The sequence below is a fragment of the Triticum aestivum genome, chromosome 1A, assembly GCF_018294505.1.
Source record: "Triticum aestivum cultivar Chinese Spring chromosome 1A, IWGSC CS RefSeq v2.1, whole genome shotgun sequence".
In the NCBI taxonomy this organism is placed as follows: domain Eukaryota; kingdom Viridiplantae; phylum Streptophyta; class Magnoliopsida; order Poales; family Poaceae; genus Triticum; species Triticum aestivum.
The window spans coordinates 557,506,683-557,530,543 of NC_057794.1; the positions used below are offsets into that span (position 1 = coordinate 557,506,683).

Here is a 23,861-nt window from a genome sequence, read left to right on the forward strand (position 1 = left end):
CAGCAAGTAAAGAGTATTGGGCAGATAATCAAAGCTATCAATTCCCTTACAAACACCTTTGTTCAGTCTACAATTTTAAAACAAACTACACCCGACATTCCTAGAGAAAGAATTACAATCTTCAGCGGTGTGATATATATGAGCCATTCTTGGGAAGAGAAGCTAGCCCGCCATTAAGGAAAGCAGTATGTTCAACACTTAAACCAGCATGAGATGAAGCAAGGTATTATGAGGCAAAATATATATGAGCCATTCTTGGGAAGAGAAGCTAGCCCGCCATTAAGGAAAGCAGTATGTTCAACACTTAAACCAGCATGAGATGAAGCAAGGTATTATGAGGCAAAATACAGTAGTTTTTTTCAATTGAATTGCAATTTATTCAGTTATGGAATACCAAAATACAAATAATCAGAACCCTACAAAGTACATACCTCCCAGGCAGCAATAATTAGTGTGGAACAGTGTAACGGCCAACGATGGTTAACTAAAGGTAGCATACCTTCAGATAACAGACTCATCCAAACGACCACTCAAGGTAACAAACCCTACCCCCATCCCTGCCCCCGCGTCGCTCCTCTCGGGGCGACTCGGGAGGCGGCGAACCCTAACCGCCGCGTTCCCCTCCCCTGCTCCTCCCCCCTCGCCGCTGCCAGAGGAGGTCTCCGGCGAAGCCCGCGCGCCTACCAATGATGGTGGCGGCGAGGATCTGGCCGCTCCGGCTCTGCTAGGAGGGCTTCGGCTCACGAGGCGGCGGCCTCGGATGGTGCGGCGGTGTTGGTTTGGCGGCAACCAATGCTCGATTGGTGGTGCTCTCCCTCCTCCTCGGCCGTGTGGACGGCGTGGCGGCGGGCGTTGGGCGCAGGTTGCACTCTCCTCTTCTTCTCATCCTCTCCCCCCATCAGACCTGGCCCCTGGCGGCCGCTGGTCGCCGGATCCACTGTCGACGGGGCTGCTGGAGGGGTGGTAGCGGACCGGGAGAAATCCCTGGCTGGATTCCCGGCCACGACGACGGCGACACCTCCTGGTGTCGTCTTCCTCCTTGGAGGCGCCGTCGAGGTGCGTTTACCCCCTTCCCTCCCACTCTCATGCCCGGGTGAAAACTCTAGTCTCTTCAGGCTGGGCGGCAGCGGCGTTTCATGCGTCGTCATCTTCTTGAAGGTGCCGCCTTGGGTGAGTTGGGGGTGTGCAGGGGCGATGGGTGTGGTGTCAAGTGTGTGGCGGCTTTGCAGGAGGAGTTGGCGCCATGGTCTTCTTGTTGGGGCAATGCTCTGCTATTTGGTTGTTCGTTGCCTGTCTTGTGGCTGTTTGTTCGCTGGCTCTCAGTGCCATGGCATGGACAGGGTGAAGATAGGGTTCTTTCCCCGTTGGCAGCAACAGGGCATGGAAGGCTTGAACTTGGTGCTGATTCCAGCGGGTGCTGTCCTGCTATCTGCATTGGCTGCCTTGGCTCCCCTGCTTGCAAGTTCTTCTTCAACCTCGCTCAACAGCAGCTTCTCTTCCTTGGGTGTGGATTACTGTGTCTTGAAGAGACTCTTCGTTTGGTGTTCTTAGCGCAGCAGGTGGGTCGTGCTGAGAATCTCCCATGGTGACCTGGAAGCTTGTACCAATCCTTGCTCAGGGGAGCATTGCCACTTGCCAACGGTACGGCGCCCTTCGATCCAGGGCGAGGGGCAGGGGTCCCCTTCGGAAGTGGAGAGGGTCAATACGAGAACGGCGTTCACCTATCGAAGTAGATGAGGGCATGTCCATCTTTGCTGGGCTGTAACTCCCCCTGAAGTTTGCTCTCTGTCAGGGTTATGGTGCTCCACTCGCGCATTGAAGGGCTTCGGCAATATCAAGCTAGTCTGTACTGTTTATTTCCTGTTTGCTTGTTCGTGTTGGGGCTAGTAGGTTGTTTCGGGCATCACCTTGTATCTGCCGTCTTTTTTTTGTTTTCCTTTTTTTGCTTGTTTGCTATGCTTCGTTGTAATTGCGGGTGTTTGTATCTCCTGGCCGGTTGTTGGCTTTGTTAATTCAAAGCCGGGCTCTTCTTGAGCCTTCGTTCTAATAAAAAAAAGGTAACAAACCCTCGAACACCCTGTTGTTACGTTCTTTCTGAATGAAGTATAAGACCAAGATAACAACAATGATTAACTTCTCTTGTCTGAATCTCATAATAAAAGCATTCTGAATTTTTGATCAATCGATGTCCTCGCCACTCACATGTGTATTCTCTTATCTCTGGTTCACATAATTGACAATCTGATCCATGCCTCACCCCAAATATTTGTATATCATCTTACTACTTGAATCTCTACACATAAACAAACACACATTCAGGCATTGAAAAAAGAGAGAGTCAAATAAAGAAGCGAGGAAGAGCCTGGACTGAAGGTGTTCCTCCTGATCCCCAACAGTGCGCCTCCTAAGGCATGGTCAATGGAGCCGGACAGCGCCCTTCCCCCATGGTGTTCCCGAGCGGCGGACGACATCTGGCATGGGTGGAGACCCCTTCCTCTCCGCCCAAGGACTGCAGTTCGATAACTGGCGCTGCCGACCTGTCCTGTCAAGAAGCTACATTGCGTTTAAGAAAGGAAGAGGACATCGGCAAAGATATCAGTCCGCTGGGCACTGATTCCCCTCGGTGGAGGCGTGTGTTTGTGGCGACGACCGATTTGGCATGGGCTGGAGAGCGCGGAGGCGGCGTCTCGCATTGGTGACAGATTTGGATTTTTAAAGAAGTGAAAGTGAAAGGGGAACATAAGTGAAAGTGAAAGGGGAACAGGCTATCCATGCATACCGGGCGGCATGGGCGTAGACGTCGAGGAGGAAGGGGTCGGTGTAGTTGACGCGTCGTTGGATGGAGATACAGTGGTCGCGGCCATCGAGGTCCCGTCGACGGCATTAGCGGGATCTCCTCCGCCATGGGTCCCATCGTAGTACCTTCAAGCGAGCATGACGACCGATCAACTATTCCTATCTCAGGTGGTCTGTATGCATGCGGCGAATAGATGTAGATGATGCAGGTGTTGGCATGGTGGTGAAAGGTTTGAAGTAGATCAAAGAAGCCGCCGCGCCGTAGCAGAAATCCTGGATCGGTATAGCGAGGCGGGGATGTGAAGGGAAACTGTTAGTTTTGATGACGTGAAGGCAAGTTCAGTGGAGATGAAGTGAAGCATCCAGGCAACCGATCCACTATATGTTCAATCATAGAATAAGATGAAGGGACGGGACGGAACAAAACTATCAATGGCTATTGATTTGCTGTATCTGAGTGGAATTGGAGGAGACGAAGAGAAGGGGAATAGTGTGGAGACGACGACGCTTCGGGGAAAAAGATACAACACGGACTATTCAATATCCTTCCATGGGCTGCCAACGTCTTACAGCCCAGCAGAACTTCCTTGAGAAGTGGCTTCGTACAGCCCAGCCAGAAGAAATCAGTCAATAGCGAGAGCTAAAGCGCCGGACGCGGCTGGAATTGATGACGTGGCTGACTGCTGAGGTGTATTGAGGTAGATGGCTGCATGTTGATTAGTGATGTGAATAGGCAGCATGTCAAAAGAAATACTCCCTCCATTCCGAATTACTTGTTTTGGATTTGTCTAGATACGGATGTATCTAGACTCATTTTAGTGTTAGATACCTCTGTATCTAGACAAATCTAAGACAAATAATTCGGAACGGAGGAAGTAGGTTAGTAGGGATGAATTATTTATGTATTATAGATGCAGCTAATCAAATGGCTAGAAAGAAAGACGGGCAAACTCGTGCATACTGTGGAGGATGCAAGCGCCTCCACGTAGCATCGCCTCCATGGGAGCCTGGGCCTTGGGCGCGCGCACGCACGCACACGTCGACGTCGGTGTAAGTGCTGCGCGTGTACGAAGATTTGGAAGCCATGGTGATCCGGACGGTTGGTTGTCCCGTCGCACGGTCTGGAGGAGCCCGGGCACCCGGCCGGCCGGACGGGCCACCACGCAGCATGTGATTCTACGTGAGTCCGGACCATGCACAGTCCTAGGCTCCCGGCCGGCCGGCCGGTGGGTAGGGTACTCCCTCCGTCTTAAATACTCATACAAGTTTTTTTAGAGATTTTAATATAAACCATATATAAAGCAAAAATGAATGAATCTATATTTTAAAATATGTCTATATATATATGTATGTAATTTTTATTAAAAATCCTATTTAAAAACGGAGGGAGTAGATATACACATATACACTATGTGTGCATATAAATTAGGAAATGGAGTCCATACATACATACATACATACATACATACATACATACTTTCCGGTCTTTTTTACTCTGCGTATTAGATTTGGGTCAAGTCAAACTTTGCAAAGTTTGACCAAATATATATTAAAAAGTATCAACATCTATCATACCGAATATATATTCCATGAAACTACATTTCATAATAAATCTAACAATATTGATTTGGTATTGTAAATGTTCATACTTTTTTCAATAATTTTGGTCAAAGTAGAGATGGTTTGACTTCAAACAAAATTTATATGCAGACTAAAAATGATCGAAGGGAGTATATGTATACATACATACTTGAGATGACAAGGAAGACGGACTGACATCATGCGCATTTGTTTCACCCTGAGTGTGTTGGGAAGGGGACAGGACGGGAGGGAGGGAGACATGCCGAGGATAAGCAGGAAGTGCGTACCCTGAGAAAAGATAGAGCCAGAAATGCAGGTATGCATGGACGGAAGGAAGAGAAGCACCTACCGCCACGTACGTACTACACTTGGCGCTACGTTGACATCAGCAGTTTTGTTACGTTGGGGAGCTGCCAAGGCGGCCGGGGAGTGTGCCCGGCCGGCCGGCCGCCCGACACTTGTCCTGGCACCTAGGAGGAAACGGCCCCGGGGCAAGGGGTCGGTGGTCGACACTTGGTGTTCCAAGTACGTGGCTTGCTTGAAACCGGATTAGATCGGCATGCATGGGGTAGACGACCGATGTGACCCCTGCACGGCAGGGCTATAGCCTGGCTATCGTGGATGTCATGTGTATATCCATTGAGGACTTCAATGCGTGTGTCTAGGACTATCCTTTGGATGCTCACGACATGCATGTACATGTATGGTTGGTGTATGGTTGTAGGTCTTCTTGTTGTGTGGGTCATATGGGTGCGTGTGTGTGTGGACAAATAAGGATTTGACCAGTTAAGCGTCTGCTTTTCTTATTCAAATCACGGTTGATCCTTTTAATTGTCGGATCTTCTTAATACATTGGTTCACGCTTTTAATTTCTCATGATTTCTTCTTTACATGATAATCACGTTGTGTTCTCTTCTATTAAAATTTTGTTTTGTTTTCTCGTCCTTGGATGAACACCCAACTCTGGTTGTCAACTGTTGCCGCTCTTATGACAACAATATTGTATGGCTCCGAGGTTTCTTTTCTCGACTCCACTAGTGTCACAACTATTATGTCATTGGATGGCTCCACCTCGCAACCCAAAACCACTCGACAAGGACTCTTCTTGGTCCTGTCGTCGCATTAGCTCACAGTCCATTGACCGTGTCAGGTTGATATATCAGCTCGATCAAACTCAAGACAGAAACACAACAACCATACGGTACTACACTCTCCGTTCACAAATATAAGATGTTCTAACTTTTTCTAAACTGAATGTATATATACACGTTTTAGTGTGTTTGTTCACTCATTTCTATCCATATATAATTCATATTAAAATACGCAAAACATCTTATATTTGTGAACAGAGGGATTAATACCTAAACTAGCAGTGGATATTGATATATCAACTCCAGATACATTTCACCCATCACAGAACTTTTACTTGTTCACATTAAGTTGGAACCACTCAGTAGGAAGCGACCTTGAATTTGATGCTGTTTCTCCGGATTATGCGCGTGCAAAACAAGCATGCAGTTTCTATATGCATGCACAGTTGCACACATTGGGCTGGCATCGATCCATGGATCAGACTGTACTGTGTTTATCTACAGAAAAATGCATGAGCGCCATATGATGCAACAGCGACGTGAGGATCGGTGACGGATTACACAGTAAGTATATGTAAGCAAAGTTTGTCAACGAAGCTACTATGCACTAGGTAGGCGGCTAAAAATAGAAACTGATCGATCAAGTGGCACACGACGCGGCTAGCAGGGCTGACATACGTGCGCTGCTGTCATTGAGGCTGACATACGTGCTGGACATCACTGTTCTTGTATTTCTTTCGGAGTGATGAGCTTTGTCTCCTGATAACATTTTCATGATAAACATGTCGGGTCCCCCCCCCCCCCCCCCCCCACTTTTTGAGAATAATAAAAAGTGTTCATTGACTAGTGCTGATCCGTCATCCCACACACACCGACACACGGATTGTCAAACCATCACCGCACCTCAGTGCGCATTGCACAAGATTGCGGGAAAACATGTAAGATGGGTGGAAAGAAGCATGTGTGAAGGAGGGTGCCATCACACACAATTTGATACATTGAAACGTGCATCCATCTCACACGATTAGTAATAATGAAACGTGTGCATTCGTGATTTCCATAGCACATACTCTCACCATTTCAAATTAAGTGTCACTGACTTAGTACAATTTTAGTACAAGGAGGGAGTATATAATTGGGTACAATGGAGCGTGGGAGATGGTGCATCCATCCCACACAATTAGTAACAACAAAAACGTGTAAGTTTGTTGTTCTACTTGTACACAGTTGCTAACGAGAAAACGCGTGCGTTGTTGGTACCCATCGCAAATGGTTTCTTAAGATGGAACGTGTGTGTTGGTTTGCCATCACACAGAATCTGCCTATGGTATAATCGTGTGTGGTGTAGGTGTTCATTGCACACAGTTTGTTGCCCTGAACAATGTACAAGGTAACTGATCATCAATATAGCAGGTTTGTTTTCTCATAATTTATCCCTGCAAGTAAATTCGTCAGAATTTGAATTTCGACATAGACACCAGAACATATTTCATATCCAAAATATGTTCAACCACCATTGCATAAGTGACATCACAGTAGAACCATATGAATTAGTACAAAACTATACAAGGACTAAATTAAACAAGCACCACAATAGCACTTCACACTGGACGTCTAAAACCTTCAAAAAGTAGCATCACAAACGGTGAACAAAAATATGAAGCTGATTCGGTAGGTTGTAGAAGACAAAGACCTATATTATTTCTTCCTGGACGTTGAAGGTCCGCACAAATTCAGTCCAACGCCAATGGATGACCGCTCTCTGTATTCAGCCTATTGTGGAAGATTTAAACATTATACAATGGGTGTTTTCGGAATATTGAATACCTCCCTTCCGTCATGACCATACAAGTGATTTGCGAGGTAATCCATAGTGAATAATTTTGAAAAGCACTGAAATAAAAAAAAACATTTAGAATTTTGTTATCTAAATATTCAAATATACATTGTGCATAAGTAAAAACTAGGCAACCAAGTTAGTACCATCACATTCCTAAGGGCTAACAATTATAAATCCCCACAAAGAAAGGGTGATATGCCAAAAACAAATCAAGAGGCCTCCTTTATTTCGCGACTAAAACAAGAGGCCTCCTTTATTTCGTGACTAAAACAAGAGGCCTCCTGAAAGAGCTTTTTCGAGAATATGTCCTATCTATGAAGGTCATATGTCAGTTTTGATAACTGGATATCTAACAAGTAGCATTGGTGGCCGTCCTCCCCCAGGGCGACTCGGGCGGCCAGAAACCTAGCCGCCGCCGCCGCAAACTCCCTCCTCCCCTCCCTCCGCCGCCGTCGGAAGACGCCATCGGGCTAATCCCGGGGGCCGACGGCGGTGGCGGGGGATCTCCTGTCTTGCGCATCTCCGGTGTGGGGCCGACCCCAAGGCGTGTGGTGGCGCGACCGATCTGGGATCTGTGGCACGGTGGATGGCGGTAGGCGGCGGGAGGCCGGCCTGTCCTCGGACGGCGACGGCTTCGCGCGGCGGAGGCCAGGGCTGCGGGCGCTGCGGATGGCCCTTCGGGCGGCGGCGGCGGCTGCGGTTGGCGGCGGCCGGCTTGGCTGCGGTGGCGTGCATGCTGTCTTCAGATCGGCGACGGCGGCGTGGAGGGCCTGGTGGTCTCGTCGGCGGCACCTTCGATCAGATCTGTTATGACTGGTGCAGCCGGCGGTGGTGGTCATCTCTTCCGTCAGAGGTGGTCGGCCTGAGGCTGGGTGTTCGGATCTCGGGATCCGTCATATGGAACCAGCTGCGAGTCGGGGAGACGTAGTTGCCGGTGAAAACCAAGCCGACGGAGGGCGATGGCGGCGTTCCACGTCGTTACCTTGATGAAGGCATCGTCATGTGACTTTCGTCGACCAACTCGTATTGCTCTGGGGGAAACCCTAGGATCTGGTGTTCCAGACCGGACGATGGCGGCATTGCGGTGTCGTTTCTCTCTTGGGAGCGTCGTTTTGTGGAGCAGCGCTGGAAGTCAGAGGCAGGAAGTGGAGCGGCTTCGTCTTGCACGGAGCTTCGGTGGAGATGTCAAGTCATGCCTGACCGACGGGTGCTACGCACGACAGATCCTCCAAGGGCTTCAAGCTGTGTCGGCTGGTGGTACGTAGCAGCATGGCGCTGAGGTGTATCAGTGGCAACCGCGGCGTGTACAACTGTTTGCGCGAGGGAGGAGGTGCCGTTGGGCGCCATGGTGACGTCGACGATAGCTGGACCGAGTAAGGTTGATGCATCAGTACAGTTCTAAAGATGGAGCGGTGGCAGTTGGTGGCGGCGGCCTCTAAGAGCACGCCGGACCAGTGTGTGTCCCAGACCCATCAAGTGGCTAGGTTGGTGTCTCAGGTCTTAGATGTTAGGCTTGGCTACGATGTCTGTTTGGTATTAGATCCAGACTATCTGCGCCCCTTCATCAATTGGATAGATGTACCGACAGTTTGTTGCTTAGACAGCGGCTTTAGTCTTACTGTTGTATGACTTTATAAGATCTTGTGAGAATAATTAATAAAGTGGTTGTATGCATCGCCCAGATGCAGAGGCCGGAGTCATTCTCCTTTTCTAAAAAAAAGGTAGCGTTGGAAACAAATGGACTTGAGCGTCTGCCGCTTCAGATAGTACTAGTGTGTTCCTTTGCTACTCGATATCACTAGCAGTAACAATGCGGGCTTGGGCCGTTGCGGACCCATGTGTTAGCGAGCAACCTTCCTACCAACATAGAAATAAATATGCATTTGAATACAGATGTGGGCGAACTGTTAATACCAAGATAATATCAAATGCATACGCCCACACTCTGCAACAACACGATGTCAGGATCTCATCGAGGTCAAATTACCACGAAAAGCCAATAATACAAATAAAATACTTGACCAAAAACACAAGTCCCTGCTGATGCCTTGATGGTACTACATTAACGTGCAAGTTTTTGGCACGCCCGTGCAACATATGCATGCATCCATGCTCTGCTAAACTCTGAAGAGAACTTTTTTCTTTTTTTGCGAATAACCGTGAAGAGAAACTCACAAGGCAGTGCCACCAAACAAGCATCCATCCTTGTCATTTTGTGAGCTGTAAATATAATACATTGCCTAATAGATGCAACACGACACGTCTACACCTAATGCATCATCTATGCTGCCACTTTGCTTTCTCGGGGTACTACACACCAAGACATTTTCAGCATCCATTGCTATCGTTCACATGGTTCGTGCGTACCCCCTGTGGCCGGCACTGCCTCGTTTGGTTCAAACGGTCTCGCCGGAGGCGGCGGCCGTGAGGCTCTTGTGCACGCTCTCGCCGTCGTCGCCGGCGCTGGGGAGGGTAGTGCCATCGTCCTGACCATCGGCGGCTTTCTTCTTGCTCTTGGTGTACTCGCCGTAGAGGTACGAGGAGAGGCCCCAGACGCAGAGCGCGGTGGCGACGGCCTTCTCGGGGCCGAACGGGTCGCCAAACACCACGACGCCGCCGATCACGTTGGCCGTGAGCACCGCCGCCATGCACACGCCGCTGTGCAGCGACGACGTCAGGTAGATCACGCCGGCGGTGCCCATGAAGCACGCCTGCCACGTCACCACCAGCGTCGCCACCACGACCCAGTACACGGCGTGCGACCCCTTCCAGTGGGCCACGTCGTCGCTGAAGCCGCGCGAAACCGCCAGCCCCACCGCTGCCTCCACGGAAGCCATAGCCTGCATCACCGCCTGCACCTCCACCGCGAGGATGAACCCGCCGGAGACCGCCTCCCGGTACACAAGCTCCATGACGGGGAGGTACGCCGAGAAGAGCCCCGCCGCGCAAAGCGTGACGATGTAGCCGATGATGTACCCCCTCCGGTTCGGGCTCTCGCCGGCGTCCCCTGACCGGAGCGCGAGGAGCACGGAGCAGAGCGTCATGAGGACGACCGCGTTGAGGTTGTTGAAGGTGAGTGGGTGGCGGACGATGACGACGGCGAGGACGAGCGTGAAGGCGAGCTGCATGGACAGCAGCAGCGACGAAGTGGACACCGGCAGGAGCGATGTGCTGTAGGCGAAGAGCAGGTTGCTGACGCCCATGAGCGCGCCGATGACCAGGCACACGGCCAGGAACCGGCGCGAGAACCACATGAATGGCCGCGGCGCGGAGGCGGGGCGGGGGCGGCCGGCGAGGAACACGGCGACCACCAGGGTCGGGAACCCCGCAGACTGCACCAGCGTGACCACCCACTTGTTCTTGCCGCCGTGGTCGAAGTAGAACCGGGACAGCAGGCTCGACGCCACCGACCCGACCAGCAGCGCCGCGTAGTTGGCCATCAGGAGCACCGTCGACCTGCGGCGGCGCGGCGCCACCGAGGCCGGGCCCGCCGCGCCGGAGGAGATAGCCATTGCCGCACGCGCCATCGTGGTCGATGAGTAGTAGGGAACGATGGATTGTAATGGTGAATTGGCGACGAGGGCACGTTTATATTGGCAAGGAGAGAAAAGGCCAGCTAGCTAGAGATTGCGTAGAGTAAAGGAGGATTTATGGAAGGTTTTCCGAATGGCTGGATGTGAAAAAAGGCCAGCTAGTGTATTTGATCACAGCAAAGCTGGAAAATTAATAATTAGCAGAAATACAAAGTTTCCTTGCTAAGCCATGACTAAGGATTGCATGCAAATAGTAAATGCGGCAATGCGCTCGATTACATGCCGAGTAGATACGGATGTATTCGTACATTCATTATGAATCCAAGCATATCTCTGAATGTGGATACCTCCGCTTCTGATTTACTAGTCCTCATTGTATTCTGGATCATATTTTGACCATTATTTTTATCTAATAAAATATATGTCATATGTAGAAAAAATAATGCAATTGAAAATTATATTCAGATACAGATCCAACAATATATTTTTTTATGGCATGCATTACTATTTTGCTAGTCAAATATATGGTTACTTTGACCCAAAATCTTTAGGGACTAGTAAACCAGGACAAAGGTAGTATGTTCAAATATGTTAGGGACTATTAAACCAACAATATAATATTTTATGACATGCATTAATATTTTGCTAGTCAAATATATGGTCAAACTTTGACCCAAATATATTAGGGACTATTAAACCAGAACCCAACATATGTTTCAAAATATATACCCCTCCGTTTCAAAATCTAATGTATGTTCTTGTTCTAGAACTCAAACTTTCATATGTTTGACCAAAATACCAAGTAAAAAAATGTAATATCATACATGCATTTCATGATGACTCTAATGGTACTTATCATACCTCGGCTCAATCATGCATGCATGTGTGTGTGTGTGTGTGTGTGTGTGTGTGTTGGCACACAAAAGTGCAACCAAACAAAAGGAAAGGGAAGAAAATGAAGTGTTCAACTAAAGAGACTTGTTCATTACTATTGTCTATATGTCACGTGATTTACGTTTGTATTTGCGGATGTAGATAGACGCTACATTCTTGCATCAATAAAGGTTGATTTGGAACTATGCAGCCTATGCTTGTGTGTAAGAAGTGGCAAGAAACGTAAGAACTAAAGACCATGGGGCTACTGGAATCAAGGGATGAGCATTGTCATGTTCTTGACAACAATTGTCTAATTTTGTTTACAAGTTATTGCAAAAAAAAAGGAAACACACACAGATTTGGAAACTGTAGGATGAAGAAGAAGATGTGCACGTTAGAAGCAGCGGGCAGGGTAACGATATGCCAGCCAGCCACCCATTGCTTGCAAGGGAATACGCCACAGCTTCCAAAGTAGGACAGGCAACGGTTGTGCTGATAAACACCATATTTGTTTGATCTTGCTGCGTTCGTTGGGAAGGAGACGGGAGGGAGACATGCCGAGGATAAGGAGGGCGGTGCGCTTACGTCGAGCCGGATCATCGGATGGATGAATGGATGCACTTACTACTACGTGTACTTCACTTGACTGTGTTGACATCACCAGCTTTGTACGCGTCGTCTTAAGTGGGGAACCGCATGCCTAGGGAGCGTGCATCATCACCAGTTGTGTGTACGTACATACATGTGGGTTCGTACCCGGTCGACACTTGTCGAGGGAAGTGGTGGGTCAGCCCACACTTGTCATGGCAAGTAGAGCAACTCATATATGGCATGTACGATGTACCTACCCATAATCATGTAGACATAGCATGTGTCTAGCTAGCTGTACATTCCGTCCTTGACTTAGGACAAAACCTTGACTTAGGCTGTATATATATACTCCCTCTATTTTCTAGTATAAAGTTGATCAAAATTTTCAAACCTTGACTTAAGACAAAACCTAGAAGTACACTTATTCGCGAACGGAGGGAGTATGTAGCTATACAAGTGACAATGGCGATCAATCAACCGAGTATACAGGCTCCCACAAAAAAAGTATAGGCTGATAGTAGCAGAGGTACCGGCTTGGGTTTCGGCCAGCACGTTACTTGTAGTATATCTTTTTGTGGAACTAATCAAGGCATCTACTCCATTGGGGGTATACATACACATTTTTTAGCAAGGCTCCTCCCACCATTTCTATTGAAGATTCTTTTTATTTTGCGGGGAACTATTAAAGATTCTTACCAGAAGGAAAGTAAAGAACTGAAACTTGAAAGAAGGAAACACGCTTGCAGAAAACAGAACACACGTTGTGGCCATCGGCATTCCAGCAATCCCTAAACTTTCAGAATCATCCTTGAAAAAATGTGTGCGCCACAAGCTATATCTCGCAACATGACACATAAAGAGTGAGTGATCGATAGTTTCATGTGCTCCACGAAACACACACAATACATCTCCACCTTTCCACACTTAGATGCCTATTAGTTGAAATATCCCTTAATTCAATAAGCTCCCTAGGGGTTGGAGGAGAGCTGATAATCAATTGGGTGTTTGGTTCATTGGGGCTGTTGCTGCTCCCTTCTTGACAAAAGATTGATGGTCTTGAAAGGATTCGGAGTTTACATTTATCAGGGAACCAAGGAAAAAATAGGATTACGTTTGTTACTAGTTGCTTGTTCTTCTAATTGCGACAAAGAGTTCACTCCAACTTGTTTACACGTTTCCTTATTTTCTACAGTCTAGAGCTCTCTTAATATTGAAATAATATGCATGGATAGCTCCTATTATGATCTTTTTTGCTTACCATCTATGAATCAAGTTTGTATTAGAAGACATAATTAAGCAAGATGATAGAGGTGCCGAATTTATTACATGATGTGGTATATAGGCTCATGATAACTGAATATGCATGTTGAATAATAGACGAATAGTCAATTTAGTTGCACCTTCAAACATATGTCACACAACCTTGCATCTAATCTAACTATCATATACCTCTTAAAATATAAGAACGCTTGACTGTCACACGTGTGATTGTAACAGTTATCAAAGAATTAGATAACTGGTTTACACTTCACATTTCCATCTTGACTTGGGCTTTTGTTGGAGTGACATATCATGTAACATCTAGTGTTGAGGTGCATATTTTTTTCATCATCACATAAGAACTCCGACATTCTTTGAACTAAGTGCATCATGTTTTAAACATCTAATAGAAGATCTCAATGGAAGATGATTTCAATACATATATCTCAAAGCATAATGAGAAAGTATGTTCTTTTCATTGTCTTTGTTTCTTCATCTTTCTCCGATTGCCTTAATATCTTCTACGCTAGTGTTTAAGTATAAACTGGAGAAGGTGAAGTTATGTGCAGGCACTACTACCATAATTGGATTCTTACACCTGATGTCTATTTGAAATGTGGGTGACACGTCCAAGGAATGGACAGAAATTTCACATAGCTTTCCCGCCCCATAGTTTTGATGGTTTGTATCAGAGTATATGTATTACATTCATTTTTCAAAGAAAATGAAAGTTTAACAATTTTTGAGATAAAAATATAAGACAAATGGGTCCCAAATGATTGGCAAGCTTGCTTCGCGTCCCAAGGCGGGAAGGTTTGAGCATGCCCGGGTTATAAATCACACGCGGTTCTAGGGTAGTAACAGTTGGTGATAAGCATTCACACACGACTTCCTATTGGAAATCGTTTGCAAATGTAAGCAAAGCCATTGAATTCGGCCGACCACCACGTCTTCTCTCCCAAGGCAATCGCTTCCTCCCCCTGGCGGTCATCCAGATCCTATAAGTATTGCGCCTCTCGTTCCACCAGTATTCTCATCTATGCATTATGTCTCCCTGGCCCTCTCGATCTCAATCTGTGCAAAGACGCCGTCGGTGAGCCCATGCGTCCACAAGAAGCTTAAGGCGCCGCTCTGCAACAACGATGAGGCACCAAGCAGTGACGAGGAGGACCCCTGCGCACCACCGGACTTGGTCGCGCCTGATCCACCCACCGAGGAGTAGTTTTGGAGTTAGTACGACCTTGTTCTCTGGAAGACCTTGCCTCCAGATGAAAAAGCCATGTAATTGACGGTCGTGAAGGCAGACGAGAATAAGCGCGGGGAGGAAGAGGTGGCTAAGGCTGCCTGGAAGGTGAATGAGCTGGAGCTTTGGCGGGAGATGCACCCACGCGTGAAGGAGATCGACGAAGACGGTTACTTCCTTGCCAAGAGGGCCAAAGGCGGGAGCCACCTCCTCACGTCATAGAGGTGGGAGGATCGTGTCGAGCAGGCCACCAATAAGGAGTTACTGTATGCGCCGTGTGCACTGGCCATGTCGGATGCCTACATCTGCCGAGAAGCCGCCACAAAGCACGTCGCGGAGTGCGAGGCAGAGGAGGAGGCCAACTCCCTGCGCGTTGGGAAGCCGGTGCGCACCAGAGAATCCGTAGCAAGAGAAAGGGCCCTCAAGAGAGATTATTGGATTTAGTTAATTTATATTTATTTTATTTTCTACTGAATGCCTCATTTTTTTAGTCAAACTAGCTTCTGAGAATATATTTATACTGATGTCAATCACGTTTCAAAAGAGTTAACTGTATGCAATTTGGGCTATAAAACACATGAGTTGTCGCAATCTTTACAGACGTTCTACTGAAAATTGTTGTTTGTGAAACTTGAAGCATCACACACAATTGCTTTGTAATAATTGTGTGAACTCTATTGGACACAGATTAACTATTGAAGTTGTATGAGATGTGTAGTTGTCATCACACACAATTCCAAAACTCGGCCCGTTTGCCAGTCTTAGCCCACGATCATTCAGAAGAGCCCTTGTGCAATAGATTAGGTCATCGCTTATGCTTCGTTGCGAAGAACTGTATGAACTTTGTCACATATAGTTACTTTTTTTTGGTCATGTATGATGGACCTACGATCACACACAATTATTTTTTTCTGCAAACGGTTCTTTTTTTGAAGCGCCTCTTGATGCTACTTTAACACACAATTTTCCCTGCTGTGTGCGATTTAGGGGTCTTACTAGTGGTCGAGTGTAGTAGTGATGTATTCTTTGAAAGATGGCAAATTAGTTTTTAACCATGGCAAACTTATTGTTAATTTTTGTTTTTTTTCCTTCAACCATACCAACGTTATTGTTTGGACATGGCAATTTTGTAAGTTAGACCGTGTCAATATTTATTTTTTGGCTGTGGCAAATTTACTTTTTAAACCATGGCAAAAGCATCTTCCTGACCATGGCATTTTTATTTTCTGAACCATGGAAGATTCATAATTCATTACGTGGCAACTATTTAATTTTTAAACCATGGCAACTTTATTGTTTGCACCATGGTATATTTCATTTTTCAACCATGGTAATTTTTCTCTGTTTGGACCATCACTAGTTCTGTATTTGACACCACAACAAAATTTTATTTTGGACCATGGCAAATTTATTACTTTAAACATGACAACTTGTTTCTGTTTAGACAATGGGAAAATTTATTACTTCAACAATAGCAAATTTATTTCTTTACCCCTTCATGTCTACACAACCATAGAAACATTTATTGCACACACCATCATAATTTATTGAGTTTTTTTTAAATTCAACTTTGACAACATTTGTTGAATAGAGCATGGTAAACAAATGTAGACCATGGCAATTTTGATCACATGGCTTCATTTTTTCCATGCGTGTTAGATAGAAAAATATATATCATGATTTACTTGTTTTTTATCCATGATAAAGTTTTAATTCAGCCATGTGGATTTTTTTCTTTTTCTTACATATCATGGCAAATTTTCTGATTTTTTTTTCCTTTTTTACATTTTGTTTTTCTGAAAATGATTGTACCATTCATTCTTCATGGCAATTTTATCATCTATACGATGGCAAAATATCACCCTAAGTTTTTTCAACGTATATGTGATTTTTTTTTACCATGAATATGTTTGTCCTGCAGGTTTTAACATGGCAAGTTTTGTGATTTTTTCATTTTTCCCGTACTAACTATTGATAATTTAAGGAATGTTCACTGTGTGTTTTCACGAAAAGTTTTGGCAATTTTGTGTGGGCCGCTTGAGGCCCAATAAAGAGGCTAGCGAGGGATTGTAGCGAACGAAAAACGTTCGCTCGTCCCCCCATCCTGCTCGAACGAATCGTTTGATTCTAGTGCCTCTCCTACCGATGTCAGGTGGTTATCGGGGTCCAAAGTATAATGTGTAAAATCAAAAAAGAAGTGCAGTTTAGAAAAATACATTAAAAGAGACACGAAACTGAAAAATATTATATACAAAATTTTATGAAACTTCATAAAGTAACGTAACACTATCATAAAAAAAACTGAACCATCACAAAATTCATAGGGCTTTAGCAGTTCTGTATAAGAGAAAAACCGAGCAAAGGAGCTCACATATATCACAAACAATATATTATGCAAGCACGTGACATATAGCCACCCGCAGTGGCGGAGCTTGGTGGGGGCCAACCTGGGCCATGGCCCTCCAGCTCATATGAATTTTTTTGTATATACCTTAGTATTAGGCCTATTTATCCACCAAAAATCATTCAAAAGAAATTATCTTTGCCCCCCCCCCCCCATGATTCCACTCCACCACTGGCCACCCGACATTATTTTACTCGCTGCAAAACATGTTGCGCCATGGCATATCGTCACTTATAGTGAATTAGAACAAGAGTCTGTTGCGGTAGTTAATTTTATCTTTGGTTTGACGACCCACCTTAAGATCAGGTCAGGAGATATACACTAGGCCATGGATGCATGCCCTTGATTATGATACAGCATGTGACAATGTACATGTGCAAAAATTTAGCTGAGGTTGGTTTGAGTTTTCTTTCTTTAGGTAAGCACCTCTTTGAGAAAGACCTTGTAGTTTTCAGGTCTAGGGATTAAACACATGCTTTGCACTGCACAGGGCCGTAGAACACAGCATGTGGATGTTAGGCCGTGGAGCTGCCAATAATTCCCCTTGGTACGTAACCCACTCCAAAAATTGATACGAGACAATAATTGGATAGGCAACAAATCGGGAAAGGAGGATTCCAATCCCACTGCATTCTTTCCATTTCCTTGAAAAACAGCGCCCACATGATCTCAACGTTCCTAATCTGAAACAAATCATTTTTAACGCCCTAGAATGGATCCGGTCCATCGGCCATATATTCATACACAGTTTCACAATTTTTCGGCACTAAGTAGTCCTGATCGATACGGATGATCTACACCGTAAACCAACAATCAGTTCACCGGATATATTGATCTATTTGGTTTCAAGCTTTTCGCACCGAACGAATGTAACATGTATTTTGAAATGCAGAGGGATTTGGCTCTAACAGTAGTAGTAACGTAGAAGACCACATCGATGTTCTAACAAATTTGAGAAGTACCAAAGTCTCATGAAACTCATATTCCATCTGGATCTTTCGTGGAGGTTCCTGCGGGTTTTTTCATTTTTCATTTTCTTTTTTCATGCTTTTTTCGGCAAAGGATGAATTATGTTGACTCACAATGAAGTATCAAGTGGATACAAACACAGTGAGCACACATCTGGCTTCTGCATAGTTAGGATGCACACAACCAACACAAATGCATGCATGCAGTTGAACACACTAAAAAATAGCAAAGTCATACAAGACTAAAAACTATGCCTCAACATGGGAAAAAAATCAAAGTGATCAAAACAATGATTGACAAGCTACATCTTTGACCATGTCCGCATTAACCATGTATTGACACCACAAGGACTTCAAGGTTCTTCAAGAACAACCCCTTCATGAAGGGAACGATGCTGAACTGCCACTATCACCGAATCGAACCACCAAAGGTCGGATTCTTCACCCTGAACAACGAGTCCGAGCATATCCGAGCAATGCCTTTAGCAAGGTCATGACGCAAAAACATCGTCATTGCCAAGTATAACCTACCCGGGCCAGACTTAGGATTTACACCCAATAGTTCAAGACTGGGTACTCAAAGAGCAACACTGAATTGGAGTCAATCATGAGTTGTCGCCACCATTTTTGGAAGATCCCAACAACTACATGTGTTCTAGAAATCTCACCATTGCCCACCATTTTTGGAAGATCCCAACAACTACATGTGTTCTAGAAATCTCACCATTGCCAATGGACCACCATACCCTCTGAATCAAGTCATCGTCCACACAATGCCATAGACCGTCGAAGGAAAACTAGCGAGAGTGAGAGCCACCAAAACCCACACCCACACCCACAGTGAAGCCTCCTGGCTGCTTCATAGAACCTCGCCCGAACGATCTGTTGACAGGTGTTACCATAGTAGAGAAATCCTTCCAACTCAAACACCAGACTGAGACGTTTACTGATGCTATTGGATGCGACTAACAGTGAGAAAGGGAGCAACCAGCCCGACCCTTACTAGCAGTCACTGCCTATGCCCCATCCAGCAGGGCCCTGATCAGGCCGGATCCGACGTCAATGCCACCGCATAGCAGCACGAGATCCCCGACCAGCATGACAAGCAGCGGGGGCTTGGCCGCCCTGCTGCATTGGAAGGGAGTGCTGAAGGACCGAAGTAGCAGCTACTATGACGGACCCCGATGGGGGTGGGGGATGGAAGGACGTGTGATGTAGGTGAAAAATTCCACCGCCACTTTCCTTGGAGTCAGTGTGGGCTTCGCCAACGGCTTCTCTAGTGACGGCGAGACATGCGGGAGGGAGGAGGATATGTCATCGCAGTGGCGACTAGTGCCCGCCTGAGCCGCCTAATGGAAGCGCCACGGGGGTGTGATCCTTTTTTTGAAGATGTGGGCGCAACAAGTTTTCTTCTAGTGGAGGGATATGACTACTTGTTTCACGCTAATGTCACGTCACTTAGACAGGACTTGGCGAATTCTCATCTAGATCAGTATTTTTGGGTTTGGTTGCAATTTTGTGTGCCAATGGCGGATCATGCACATGATTGAGCCACTGAGATGAGATATGATCAGTCCTCTATCTCTGAGAGAAGGAAGAACGGTGTGAACCGATCTTGGGTTTAAGATGCATGCATGCTTGCTTTGCATACACACATGCATGACCCAAGAACACGGCATGTGAACGCTAGGCGAGCCGTCAATAGTTCCCGTACGTTGTTGGTGCTATGTAGTAATCCGGCCCACTCCCAAAATGGATACGGGACAATCCTGGACATAAGCAAACAGAGAAAGGCAAATTCCAATACGATTGCATCCGGTTGTTTTCCGCTTACAACCCCAGCAGCATCTCAACGACCCCTATGCATCTCAACCAAACCGGTGTGGGAATGAAGAAACACATGTGCAGTTTCACACAAATTGTTCAGCAACTAATTCAGGGATCTTCTGCGATATGTTCATCACCCAACAACCAATCCATCAATTTAATTCGGATATATATATATATATATATATATATATATATATATATATATATATATATATATATATATATATATATACTACTACTACTACTACATTACTGGACATTCTCGATTAATTGGCTCCTACTACTTCCTTAGTACTATATTTGGATTTGAGCAATGAATGCATGAATACATCCATATATTCATGCAAATTTTGCACTTACTTCCATGCAATGCTTCCTCTCATGCCTCATCTTAGGAGTACTAATTTTCTGCTGATCATTAATTTCCAGCTTTGATGTGATCCCAAATATACACGAGTATATATACTGACCAAACAATAGACTAGTAACGTATTGTAACTGACGCCTAGCTTTTTCACATCCGGCCGCCCGGAAAAGCAAGAAACGGAAGGCGCAGCAGTGTAAAAAACCTTCTATAAATCCTCCTTACTCTACGCAATTCCTGCATGGCCTTTTGTGATCTCTGATCTTCCCCAACAAGAAAATTTCCCCAACCCGATATATACATGCCGCCTATGTACAATCCCCGTCGCCCATCGCCAGTTCGCCATCCATCCATCGATCCCTCCTACTCCTCCTTGACCACGACGGCGACGCGCGCGGCAATGGCGATCTCCTCCGGGCCGGCGGGCGCAGCCACGGCGGCCCCGCGCCGCAGGAGCAGGTCGACGGTGCTCCTGATGGCCAACTACGCGGCGCTTCTGATCGGGTCCGTCGTCTCCAGCCTGCTCTCCAGGTTCTACTTCGAGCACGGCGGGCAGAACAAGTGGGTGGTCACGCTTGTGCAGTCCGCGGGGTTCCCGACGCTCGTGGTCGCCGCGTTCCTCGCCGGCCGGCCCGTTTCCGCGCCTCGGCCGTTTCTTTGGTTCTCGCGGCGCTTCCTGGCCGTGTGCCTGTTCATCGGCGCGCTCATGGGCGTCAACAACCTGCTCTTCGCCTACAGCTCGTCGCTCCTGCCGGTGTCCACCTCGTCGCTGCTGCTGTCCACTCAGCTCGCCTTCACGCTCGTCCTCGCCGTCGCCATCGTCCGCCACCCTCTCACCTTCGTCAACCTCAACGCCGTTGTGCTCATGACGCTCTGCTCCGTGCTCCTCGCGCTCCGGTCCGGCGACTCGGGCGAGAGTCCGGACAGGAAGGGATACATCATCGGTTTCGTCGTCACGCTCGGCGCCGCGGGGCTCTTCTCCGCGTACCTCCCCGTCATGGAGCTGCTGTACCGGGAGGCGGTCTCCGGCGGGTTCATCCTGGCGGTGGAGGTGCAGGCCGTGATGCAGGCCATGGCGTCCGTCGTGGCGGCGATCGGACTCGCGGCGACCGGCGGTTTCAGTAACGATGTGGCCCACTGGAAGGGGTCCCACGCCGTGTACTGGGTGGTGGTTGCGACGCTGGTGGTGACGTGGCAGGCGTGCTTCATGGGCACCGCCGGCGTGATCTACCTAACGTCGTCGCTCCACAGCGGCGTGTGCATGGCCGCGGTGCTCACGGCCAATGTCATTGGCGGCGTCGTCGTGTTCGGCGATCCTTTCGGCGCCGAGAAGGCCGTGGCCACCGCGCTCTGCGTCTGGGGCCTCTCCTCGTACCTCTACGGCGAGTACACCAAGAACAAGAAGAAAGACGCTGATGATCAGGACGACGACACCATCCTCCCGGGCGCCCATGACGACGGCGAGCACAAGAGCCTCACCGCCGGCAGCCGCGAGCCGGGAAGCGAAACCGTCTGAAGCAAACGGGACAGCGCCGGCCACAGGGGGTACGTTACAACAAATGCAATGGAAACTGAAAATTTCTTACTGTAGACGTGTCATCTACTCATGTTACTTCGATTAGTCAATGAATTATATTTACTGCTTACAAAGGGACAAGAATGGCGTGGTGATCATGACCAATGCTTGTTTGGTGCGCTGCCATGTATCTTGGCTAGCTTGTGATGTTCTCTTCAGGATTTATCACAGAATGGATGCATGTTGCACTTGCATGGGTGTGTGAAAAACTTGCACATTAATGTAGTACCATCAACAGGGACATACCATCCATATATATCTTCTATTGAGATCGATATGGTAAATTTTTCCTGCGTTGTTCCTGCAATGCATCAATTGGCAACAGTTTACCTAGTTAGCGAGCTAGCTAACTGGCCTGCTCTGAAACTGTGTGGCCTTTCCCCCCTTGTTGTCATGTCATGGCTCCTTATCCTTATACTGTGTGTACATGAGGTATCGGTTATTGGTATGGACCATCACTTCTATTTAGACACCAGCAGTACATGCATATCTTTATTTTTTTACTTGACATGGGAGGAAATATGATGGTTCCTAGGTACTCAATCCGTTCACAAATATGAGACGTTTTGGATATTTTCAATGCGGATGACATACGGACTGAAATGGGTGAACAAATACACTAAACATGTCTACATAATCCCTCTGATCCGGATGTGGAGTTTTTAAGCTCGAGCTCAAATGACAGTAAGTTTGAAAAAATAAAAGAAAATCTGATTTTTTGGCAAACTTTAAAGAATGTTTGGGGTGCATGAAAAAATTCAGCACAAAATCACATCGGTGCAATGTGTTGGTAAAAAAAACCAAAATCGATACTATGAAAATGTTACTTTCAAATGTATTTTGGAGGTCTGAATTTGTTTTTATTGACACGACTTGCCCCAGTGTGATTTCGTGGTGAAACTTTGCATGCACTTCAAACATTTCTTAAAGTTTGCCACAAAAAAGATTCAGAATTTTTTTGAATTTGTTTTCTATTTTACTGTTCATATGGTAGGAGCATTTGAGCTCGAGTTTAGAAGGATACTTACACTCTGGTCTTTTTTATTCCGCGTATAAGATTTGTATCAAGTCAAACTTTACAAAGTTTGACCAAATTTATATTAAAAAATATAAAAATACACTAAACATGTCTACATAATCCCTCTGGTCCGGATGTGGAGTTTTTAAGCTCGAGCTCAAATGACAGTAAGTTTGAAAAAATCAAAAAAAATCTGATTTTTTGGCAAACTTTAAAGAATGTTTTGGGTGCATGAAAAAATTCAGCACAAAATCACATCGGTGCAATGTGTTGGTAAAAAAACCAAAATCGATACTATGAAAATGTTACTTTCAAATGTATTTTGGAGGTCTGAATTTGTTTTTATTGCCACGACTTGCCCCAGTGTGATTTCGTGGTGAAACTTTGCATGCACTTCAAACATTTCTTAAAGTTTGCCACAAAAAAGATTCAGAATTTTTTGAATTTGTTTTCTATTTTACTGTTCATGGTAGGAGCATTTGAGCTCGAGTTTAGAAGGATACTTACACTCTGGTCTTTTTTATTCCGCGTATAAGATTTGACCAAATTTATATTAAAAAATATAAAAATCTACAATACCAAATATATAAAATATGAACTTACATTCCATAATAAATATAATAATATTGATTTTGTATTGTGAATGTTTCTATAAGTTTGGTCAAATCAAAGATACTTCTACTTCAGATAAATCTTATATGCAAGGAATACATCCAATTCAGAAAAATGTTAGGACGTTTTATATTTGTGAACGGATGGAGTATTGACTAGCAATAGAACACATTTCCACCGTGTGTGGAGTGGCAAACACCTTTCTCGTTCTCATTGTCCCATGACCAAACAAGCAACATTTGCCGCTCCACAAATTAATCTCTATTATATTTACACAC

At 46.1% G+C, this 23,861-nt stretch overlaps 3 protein-coding genes across 3 annotated transcripts; 2 read left to right on the forward strand and 1 right to left on the reverse strand.

Annotated features, from left to right (window-relative positions):
• The first annotated feature begins 504 nt into the window (after window positions 1–504).
• On the forward strand, window positions 505–2,073 carry LOC123067458 (uncharacterized). Its single transcript, XM_044490246.1, has one exon. It carries the CDS (start codon window positions 793–795, stop codon window positions 1,549–1,551), a length of 759 nt encoding a protein of 252 aa, XP_044346181.1. The 5' UTR covers window positions 505–792; the 3' UTR covers window positions 1,552–2,073.
• A 7,417-nt stretch (window positions 2,074–9,490) lies between these two features.
• Window positions 9,491–10,949, reverse strand: LOC123181043 (probable purine permease 4). Its single transcript, XM_044593260.1, has one exon. It carries the CDS (start codon window positions 10,833–10,835, stop codon window positions 9,705–9,707), a length of 1,131 nt encoding a protein of 376 aa, XP_044449195.1. The 5' UTR covers window positions 10,836–10,949; the 3' UTR covers window positions 9,491–9,704.
• A 9,570-nt stretch (window positions 10,950–20,519) lies between these two features.
• LOC123181050 (probable purine permease 4) lies at window positions 20,520–22,145 on the forward strand. The gene has a single exon (XM_044593271.1). The coding sequence runs from the start codon at window positions 20,679–20,681 to the stop codon at window positions 21,891–21,893; it is 1,215 nt and encodes a 404-aa protein (XP_044449206.1). The 5' UTR covers window positions 20,520–20,678; the 3' UTR covers window positions 21,894–22,145.
• The last annotated feature ends 1,716 nt before the right edge of the window (window positions 22,146–23,861 follow it).

Bases quoted from the DNA above. Each gene is read 5' to 3' on its own strand.
- LOC123181050 (XM_044593271.1), top strand. From the start codon at position 20,679: ATGCCGCCTATGTACAATCCCCGTCGCCCATCGCCAGTTCGCCATCCA.
- LOC123067458 (XM_044490246.1), top strand. From the start codon at position 793: ATGCTCGATTGGTGGTGCTCTCCCTCCTCCTCGGCCGTGTGGACGGCG.
- LOC123181043 (XM_044593260.1), bottom strand. From the start codon at position 10,835: ATGGCGCGTGCGGCAATGGCTATCTCCTCCGGCGCGGCGGGCCCGGCC.